This window comes from Penicillium canescens, assembly GCF_028828765.1.
Source record: "Penicillium canescens strain IBT 15451 chromosome Unknown utg000006l_segment0_segment0, whole genome shotgun sequence".
NCBI classification, from domain to species: domain Eukaryota; kingdom Fungi; phylum Ascomycota; class Eurotiomycetes; order Eurotiales; family Aspergillaceae; genus Penicillium; species Penicillium canescens.
This window is the reverse complement of record NW_026703968.1, coordinates 2833546-2843399: the sequence shown is the minus strand read 5'-3', so window position 1 is coordinate 2843399 and position 9854 is coordinate 2833546. Positions and strand designations below refer to the sequence as shown.

The 9854-nt window shown below is 46.9% G+C and overlaps 3 protein-coding genes across 3 annotated transcripts; 2 read left to right on the top strand and 1 right to left on the bottom strand.

The window, feature by feature from the left end:
* Positions 1-265: 265 nt before the first annotated feature.
* Positions 266-1877, bottom strand: N7446_010020 (uncharacterized protein; the record flags this gene model as incomplete). The annotated part of the gene is made up of 2 exons (XM_058518765.1): positions 266-1381; positions 1434-1877. 2 exons carry the CDS (start codon positions 1875-1877, stop codon positions 266-268), a joined length of 1560 nt encoding a protein of 519 aa, XP_058369553.1.
* A 242-nt stretch (positions 1878-2119) lies between these two features.
* Positions 2120-2586, top strand: N7446_010019 (uncharacterized protein; the record flags this gene model as incomplete). Its single annotated transcript, XM_058518764.1, is given in 2 exon segments — positions 2120-2209; positions 2221-2586. 2 exon segments carry the CDS (start codon positions 2120-2122, stop codon positions 2584-2586), a joined length of 456 nt encoding a protein of 151 aa, XP_058369552.1.
* A 3716-nt stretch (positions 2587-6302) lies between these two features.
* On the top strand, positions 6303-7436 carry N7446_010018 (uncharacterized protein; the record flags this gene model as incomplete). Its single annotated transcript, XM_058518763.1, has 1 exon — positions 6303-7436. One exon carries the CDS (start codon positions 6303-6305, stop codon positions 7434-7436), a length of 1134 nt encoding a protein of 377 aa, XP_058369551.1.
* Positions 7437-9854: the final 2418 nt, after the last annotated feature.

Below are 9854 nucleotides of genomic sequence, written 5' to 3'. Positions count from 1 at the left end.
TGACCAGAATAATAGATCCACGCTGTTTCCCCACATCACCGGAGATGGCCGAGCAGTCTTCATCAGAGAAACCCGCTGTTAAGGAGGCAGAATATAGTATTGGAGGCAGTCTTAAGACGTTTCAACAGCTCAGCTCATCGGGAGGAGCGGCACGAAAGAAGAGGCAGGATAATCACAAGGAAAGGATCATGGGAGCTTTAGGCGACGCAATCCAGGAGCAGTTTTCGAAAGAGGAAGGGAAGGAGAAACAAATTCATTCAGACAATTAGTCTGTACGGTGTTCAAAGGCGTGCCGAAGGTCTTTGTCGTATTTCTCTTTGTCCGCGAGCTTGCGACCCGCGATACCTCCCACGTTCTTCTCGAAGAAGAAAGGCATGACCACACCAAACTCTTCATCGTAATTCTTACAAAATAAAGGCTTGATATGGTTGCTGAAGATAGTGAACACCCCCGAGGGACTTGAGATCCCCATTGTGTACCAGAATGCACCCGATTCCCACGTACGATTCATAATCTCCGAGAGACGCAACGGTGTAGATCCATCATCCATCTTGCGGTGAGGCAATTCCTCCTCAGTGACCAAAGCCTCCATAAATTGTCGACGGATAAGATCGTATTCCGCAGGAACAATCTCATCCACACCTTTGTCCGTAAGCCAAAAGGGAGGCATCATCATTTCGATTGGCCGGGAGCAGGCCCATTCAAGGTCCACGAGACATTTTATATGCCATTGTGCATCGACAAAGATGTTGCTTTGATGGAGGTCGGTGAAACAAAGAACAAATGGGCCTCTTCGAAAACTCCGGTTGAAAATCGACTGAAAAACTGTTCGCATGGCAGTTAACACAGAGAGCTGGTAAGCACAGTCTCCGAGATTATTAACAGCATTTGGTTGCTGGCGAAATCGGTTGTCATGAGCTCCCAACATATCAATCACGTATGAGTCAACGGTTGAGTAGGTATAATCACGGGATATATCGGTGGATATCCCTTCATTCTCCAGCTGCTGTATTTCAACTGAAAGAGGTCGATTTGCAAGATGTAAAAACCCGTAGTTGTCGATTGTTAACGAGCCAATTCTGGGAAGCGGAGATCGAGAGAGACTCAGAAAAATTCGAGAAAGATCACGGAAAAGGTTTGTTCGTAGCTTCCGGTCATGTCGCCCTTCCTTCCACGTATTGGAGAGCATTACTCCTCGTGTTTCGTCGACAAATTCAACCAGAATGTAGCCCATATCGGCCAGCCCGCCAATGGACATGGCGTTGCTGTACTGATGACGGGTATAATTTGATGGGGCAGGTTTCCCTAGCCATGATAAAACTTTCCGGCGCATGAGCCAGAGATAGCGAGAGAATAAAGGCATACATCGGAGAAGAGTAAACTGACGAGTATTAGTAGGCTTTCCTGGACACCGGGATTTATTAGCTACATACCACTTCTCCGGATGACAAAGAAAAGCCATAAAGCTGGGGTATTGGTATTTCCGAACAATTCTCTTGGAGCCAGGCATAGGTCCCCACTTCGCACCGGATTTTCTCGTCGCTGTTACCAGGATTGAAGGTCTCGCCTACACGGTAAGGCAGAGGGAATCGAAGAAGAACTCGCTTGTTTTGCCGGTTGTGAATAGTTACCGGTACACAAACATTGAAGCTACCGTGAAGCCAATCTTCAACATCCGAAACTTCGCATGCAGCGGGTGAACTCAAGTTGAGATGGTGGGCGACGACTGCCTTCATCCAATCACTTTTGTCGCGAAGGTGAGCGAAAAATTGAGCCTGTTGGGCATAATAATCAAGTTGGTGGAGCATGTTGAATTCATCATCTTTCACATCTGAGTACGTGACTTCTCGTCGAAGAAGACGTCGTTTCTTGGGCATGGCGTCAAATACTAAATCTCTTTGTTTACCCAGATAAATTATTATTCAGGGGCTGACAGTCTTTCCAACGTAATATCACATGATATACGCGGCCGCGTGATATGTCACGTGATTTTATATTTCCATCGATTCCGATCGATTTCCGCCGATAACCCACTACATTAGAAAGTTTTCCATCGATTTTGTCTAAATCTCAGTAGTACTTCGCTGCAACTCACCCATTTTTTTTGCTATCAAACAAGATGGCCCGATCGTCTCAGCATGTTGCAAGTCGCCCAAAGTCACTGACAGTGAATGAGGCTATTCTTAAGCTCCAGGACGTTTCGGAGCTTGTGCGAAAAAGGGGGATTTCAAAGCTACGGAAGCAAAGCGTGTGAAGGGTGCTTTCAGTCACCTCAACGCCACAGCTACTGACGAAGAACCGCCACGACAGCAGCATTATGTGAAGTTTCTTCGAAGACTGAAAGATGTCGCAGGGGCTGCTATGGTTGCCTTGAGTGCTGCAAGTCTCGGACAGGCTGCTGTATACTCCATGACCGATCGGGTCAGGACAGAGCTGCCATTCAAAATATTAGAGCGCAGGGGTGGTCTCCAGAACGCGGTGATTGAGTCTCTTGCGACCAAATATGCGAGTTCCACTGAGCCCTGTCCTAGCCAAGTCGTACACGTTGCCGGTCATATCTCGTCGGAAGTTGGTGAGTGTTCTTGATGGCTATTGCAATATGTGCAGATGTAATAGTGCATAGCTCACCTACAGGCAAGGGCATCCATCCCAGCTTGCGCCATCCAGTCTTGCAGACCAATCTACGGGCACTGCCCTCGACGCGAACTCACGTGTTATCAATTTCAATCCAGGTAAGAAATACACAATGTACATGTCGATATTTCTTCTCACAGAAATCAGAGATACCCCAGACAGCAGCACATCTATATTTACAACCATCTCCTCACTCAGCTGATGGATCAACATATTTTCTGTCATTGGGTGATTCTCCAAAGCTCCAGATCAGCCTTCTTCAGAGCGAGCCACCACACCGAACAATCAATATATCAATCACACACCTCATGAGTTTCCTGCAAGGTCTTCAAGACCTCACGAATTTGCCCAGCACAATCAACCTGCTCCAACAATATGAAAACAGCTGCCCTAATGTGCAGCTAAAGGTCCCTCTTTATGACGCGTTTCCCTCCATTGAAATCAAAGTGACCAGAGATTTGGGGTCAACGGTGTTGCTGATCTTCACGTGGGATATCGCTAATGACCTGTTGTATTCACTTGGGACTAGAATGGCGAATGTAACGGACTGAAAGTGGATCCAGTAGTAAAAACTTTTCTTCTGGCCCAAGAACAAGAAGAATTGTACCAGATAGCCCATCAGTCCTTGTATACCGTGCGGGCTTTCCAATCACTCTGATAACACCGCCTCCATTTGTATTTTCGACCAGGATCCCACAGACAGCTCGATCGACAGAAGTGACAACAGAAACTGGTGTCCAGCTCGCATCGATGGATATGTTATTAGGCTGGATGGTGTCAAACTTATTTCCAATAATACTGCAAGCTTCAGGCGCCCTTACCAAATTATTCTTCTCTCTTAATTGAGTTCTAGCTATCTCCAGGATAGAATCATCGTCTATGAGATGGCTCACGTCGAGCCCTTTAACTTCCTTTTCTTCATTGTCCATCTTGGAGACCTGCTCAGTCCTTGAGAAGGCCAATGTGGGGTTTCAGCGAGGAATCAATGTCGAGGCTTGGAGGCAATTCGGATTGAAGGCAGGCGCATCCCTTGAAGCTGATATGAGGGTGCAGGAAAGAAAACCCCAAAAAAAAATGGGACGGCGGGAGGATGGTGGCTTTTATCCTAACTGGGAATTAGAAATTCCCTGTCTCCACCTCGAGGTCATTTCCCTCAGAATCCAACGTAACTTTCACTTGGAACTCACCCACGAACCACGTTTGTTCCACCGGAGGACTGTTGCCTCGTTGATGCAAGTTCTTGGGCACCAGTGCGTCGAAATACGTCCACGTCCTATTTTCTTTGTCTAGCATCTGACGTCAGAGCCACGTCTACCAGATTGAAAACCGCACGCTCACCTAGGAGGGCACTAGACTTGCCTCATCGACCGAATAGAGGTAGTTCGGTTGTTTTGATGATACAATACAACTCCCTGGGATGAGGGAGGAGATGGCGAGCCGGGACTGAAATTGGGTATCAATTGTCTCGTGGTGTGTCCGCGGGGTTGCCTCAGAGCCCAACGCCGTTAATCAGCTGATTCATGACTAAGCCAATGTCGTCACCCATCACCTGGTCTCCCCTGTTTCTGATTGGCCATCTGGTGCTACAGATGCAAGAAAAGGAACAAAGTGTGGTGTCGCCGTTGGGTCCCATTATGACTTTTACACAGAAAATAGCAATTTGAGATGGCTTCTTCATTCCTCTTCCAGGAACCTCGGAGTAGTGTCTCCCCCGATACGTACGCGTTGTGCATCTGGACGCTCACAACACTCGCGCCTCTGATAGTTGAACACGAAAGCATTCCGACTCGGAACTGAAACTTCAAGGAAGTGGATAGAACAGCACAAAAATGTTGCTTGGGAATTAGGGAACCCCCTCGCTCAGATTTTCTGGCATAGGGTCATCATATAGGTCACTCCACTCCGTTCATAAACTATCATTTCGAGCCAGATAAATCTGTATTTCATACTATGTAGGGAGTAACGTCGCTATTTACAGGCTCTTCCTAGCTGTTTCCTGAAGTTCATTCATAACTCTCTCCGCTTCAGCATCCTGGTCTTCGGCGAGTTTGTCAAAGCGAGCTGTAGCCGATTTGACATGCGTGCCTCGCGCTTGTTTCTTCAACCATTCTCGCAGACCTGTGTTCTTAGCTTGCGAATTGACTTGCAGAACAATGTTCAGGTATCGGTTGTCGATCAGTTCACCCGCATCAAGACGCAGCTAGTAATCTGCATCATTTTTGTTCGTCTGCGATGGAAGGATACGACTGCCGGGGTGGAGGTTCCGCCAAACTTTTTGGCAACGTCAAAGTTCTTTCTGGTTTTCGTGAAAAAAAATCCTTGATTTGCTTCATTACGGACTTATTCCGAGAGGGCTATCGATAGAAAGCATACATCGCAAATCAAGTACCACTGAAATACCACTGAAATTAGGATGTTCCTTGGGTCAGAATGATAATATATAGCGCAAACAGATAGTAGTTGGGCGAGACCTTTAAAATCTGATGTTGTTGATATTTTTTTTTAAAAAAAACAGACACTTGGAGAGCAGCCTTTATTTACATGATCAACCAATTCTTCTCACATTGCCTTGGGCTTCAACTCAAGGCAGCCTGAGTGCACCTGCGTGCCGATCGCAAGGGTAAGGACAGCACGGCTCCAATCAACTGCTTTGAGAAGCGGAGTTACGATTTCCTAGCCGCCAGTCACTGTACTTGAAACACGGAAAGAAGATACACGCCCAAAAATCCAAACTTGTTTATGGATAATTGGTATGCAGATTGAATTGCACCGAGTCGGTGCCAAATCAAAAGCGGTAAGGTGTGAGCGGCAATGCAGATAATTTAATTGGTGAATGCCAAGACGTCAAAACAATCGGCCGCATTAAGGGCCAAGGGGGCGCTTCAGACCTCCAATCTCGAACTCCCCTGCAGCTGACAATCTGGGAAAAGGAGACCAGCAGTCTGATATGCTCCGAGTCTGGCGGCGGTTGGGAGTCCCTTCGTCAATCATTCAGCATTGTCCATTCCGTTGCCCATCTCGAACATTATCCGACATGGGAAACAAGAGCAGCGCCCCTTCGCCACATACCTGGCTCGACCGCACATCCCAAGGAACAGATTTCGCAAGAACTGACTCGTCGTTAGTAGCATACACTTACCGGCATTGACCGACGAGTTAATATGTCACTGGCTTTGCATTGTAGGACATGATCCGCATTCGTATACTGGTGGAAGATGGCTCAACCGGGACGAGCTCGAGCGAAACTCTCGCCACATTATGTTTGACTTCTCAGCGCTGTGTGAACGGGCTGTTTACACATGTCCAGGAGCCACCAGCGTTGTCAAATATGAGAAGCGAGAAGGTGGATCAACAGAGTCTTCCTTTTAACAATGGACAATGGACCTTGTGTTGTGGCAAGGGTACCTACCGGTATTGCTGGCCCGCCAAGGCTAACGACCAACTCTGAAGTTGCAACGATAACTTATCGTAAGTCTAAGCCGCATCCCCTGTCCTTGAGGGTATCGCTGACATGCTCACTAATTTATGTCTGTATAGTACAATCCAAGATCTCACTTCCGATACCGAAAATTCTCGACTGGAATGATAGTCCTTCCAATCCAACTGGAACAGAATATATTATCCAGGAGCATGTGGCGGGTGTTCAATTACATCAAGAGTGGCACAAAATGAACCCGGAACAACATATGCTGTGCACCAAAGCGCTTTCATTGACAATGAAAAAGATGGCTTCCCTAGACTTCCCGGCCTATGGCAGTCTATACTTCTCAGATGCACCTCTAGACTCGGACTCAAAGATTCCCTTCGAGCAGGGCTTCTGTGTGGGACCACATTGCAGTCCGGTTTTCTGGAACCGAAATCCGGGGGAACATGAACTCTGCCGTGGCCCAAGTCCCAATTGCGGACCTTGGAGAGATCTCACAAATTATTGTCGAGGTTTGATAGATACCGGTTTCTCTCGTTTGCCCAAAGAAGCCGTCAATAGTCGCAAGCTTCTGCCATATCAAGGATCAACCCAAGATCACATACGTCTATTGAAAACAAGTCGAGACGTGCTGCAAAAGTTGATTGAAGATAAACGCATTGAGGACGCTGCTACACCAGTTCTGCTTCACCCGGATTTTCACAAAAGAAATATCTACGTCTCTGCCGAAGAACCAACCGTTATTACTGGCCTGATAGATTGGCAATCAACCAGCATTGAGCCCGCGTTTATTTATGCCAACGAGACACCTGATTTCGCTGCACTTCCAAGAGTCCCCGAGGAAGATCCACTCGAGAACGAACAAAATGAAACGGAAATTTCTGGACCAAAGGTACGAGAATTAAAAGATGCATCCATCTGTTATCAGACATATGATGTGGTCATGACAGCCCTTGTTCCTAAGCTTCGTCCTGCAAGATTACTTGATCCGACTCTTTTTCGACTCTTCCACTACTCTTACACAGCTTGGAGAGACTCCGCTGTCGCTGTCCGCCAAGAGTTAATTGAGCTTTCAGCTCGCTGGGCGGAATTGGGGCTAGAGGGCACATGTCCATATTCTCCCACGGAAGCGGAATTGAAACAGCATGCTCGAGACTATGAAGATTTTGAGGCTGTTCAAGCACTTAAGTCTTGGTTAAGAGACAACCGTGATACAAACTCTGATGGGTGGATCCCGAATGATGCATGGGACGCTGCGAGGGTTGCTCATCGCACAGCGTATAATGAATGGATACAGACTGCCAAAGAAGCCGAGTCCCGTGGCGAAGACATGACAATAGCAAAGGCGGACAAGATGTGGCCATTTGATGCTAGGTAGAAACCAGGGATAGGTAATCAAAAAGTCAGCTGGTCACTGTCTCTAGTGTCTAGTTTAAATTCACCCCTCAGTTGGTTGGCAATTCCCCTGGTCAGTCATAAGCACCTGTAGGCAACAAACCAAGAATAATGCAAACAGATAAAATCACGGACCGGAAAAACCTCTCTCCGAGGTTTCTTTTATAACCCAGTCCAGCTTGAAGGGTTTCTATGTTTGCAATAATCCGACATTTACTATCACCCCATCGTCATCTACCTTACTGAAATGGAACTATTCATGCGCCCAATAGCCAATGTATCTTTATTCATAATCTGCAGAATACCATATACTGACATCCCACGTCAAGCCACAAAGTCGTGAGCCTGATGGATCTTTTCCACTGGATGGAAAGGATCTTAATTCTGTCACAGATGAGGCTCTGGTGATCTTTCTCACAACTGCTTCTATTCTCCATCAGCTAGGTGGAACGACGGTTGTGCGGCTTTCAGAGACTTTGATCATGAAGGGTGGCGGCAGTGTCATGGCTAGTGAAGCGCAAATGCTTCGTCTTATCGCTTCCAGAACCATTATTCGAGCCCCACGAGTCTATCGCTCATTCCAGGTAAAAGATGATACACATACACAATATTTTGGCACATCTGGGTATATTGTCATGGATTTTATCCCAGGCCAACCGCTGGATGAGTGCTGGAACACCCTATCCCGTGACTAGACCTCCGCAAAGCCCATAAATGGGCCCGACCTTTAGGCCCATAGCCCAACCAGCAGTGGGCTGTGGGCCTAACCTCTATAGCCCGCCCCAACCCATAGCCCATGAGTGGGGGCCCATGAGGCCCCCAATATAGCCCATTTCTATGCATAACTACGATCTTGGCGCTCATAAAACCGCTGATTAATGCCTGTTTTTTACGCATGTTCCAGTCTGTAAGCCTTTACAAGGCATACATCGGCCCGACGTTTTACCAGGCCTGATCTAGTATTTCAACTCCCAATCCGGGGGTTCAACTCCCCCAAGAATCAAGATCTCAAGATCCAACGGCGACGACATAGTAATTAAGGTCGTAGATGAAGCCAGCTACAGTAGGCACTATAGTTTACCGGCGTCATCCAAAAAACAATCCAATTTCACCAAGTTTTCGTAGTATTCTGGTACTTAGAGAGTTCCAAAGTGTCAACATGTAGAGATATATATCTCATATAATTAGAAGTAGGTGCATGTTTCTGTTGAACTGTAGATTCAAGGGTCAAATCTATGAATTATAGGTTTATAGAGTTGAAATTTATACCAAAAGATAGCCAATCTCTCAGACTTAACGTCTGTCTTCACAGAAACGTAATATTCTGGGGATTACAGAGATGAGAGAGGTTTGAAGATATCTCATGAGCCATGGGGTGAAATGTTTTGGGCGAACAAATTGTAAAATGGGCGGGGAGATGGGTTATCCATGGACTTTTCTTGGGCTTTGGATGGGCTGAATTCACTGCATATGCATGATCTAGCCAATCAGATGCTAGAATCAAGATATTCCGTTTTAATGTCGACTGCTACGGTGATCTCTGTTTACAATATCTGTTTGCTACGGCGTCGATACGTCGACAGTTCTCTCACTAAGAAGGTATGTCGATTTCTTCCTCCTGAAGCTATTCCCCTGAAGCCCTTCATCCAATTTTGAACCTACTATCAAGTTGTCATCCTGATCATGTCGCAAAGCCAGGAGTTTAGATCCTCCCAGTTGGGCCTGTTCGACACTGAGCCCGACAATTCGTCAATTGCTACGCCTTCTCTTTGCCCAGCTACTCCGTCCACCTCTCGGCAGGTTGATAGCTTCTCGTTCGTTGAGCCGTCTGTTCCTTCGTCTATCGCCCTAGATCCCCTTGAACGCTTCCAACGTGTCGGTCCTGGTAGGAGAGGAGGCCAGTTTTTCCTTTACGACGCGATGAATCACACTGATTGGGTCAACTGGTGGTTGGAGACTGACTATGGATCTAAAAACAAGATCGCTTGGGAGTCACAGCATGGCTCCGCTTCGGAGACCTGGAAACAGTTTGAGCAAGTGGCCCATACGGCGACTGGAAACCCAAAGGTCTTGTGTAAGCGTTGCGATGCAATTCTTGAGCACCCTTATACTACTAAGAAGGATGCCAATGGGAGGGTTGGTCGTCATGGCACGACAACAATTACCCGTCATCTTCAGACCCCAGCCTGCCAAAAGGCTACAAGTGGACGCCGGCAGAGGGCTGAATTGACGAGGTTCCTTCAAACGGTATACTATCATACCTAGCTCTACTAGACCCTACTAACTAGCATCATGATCAGGGTAGTCATAGCCAGACATTCTCGCAAGAAGGTTTTGAGAGTAAAATCTTGGAGTTTATTACTACTAACCGGCTTCCATTCCAAATCGTTGAAAATCCAGC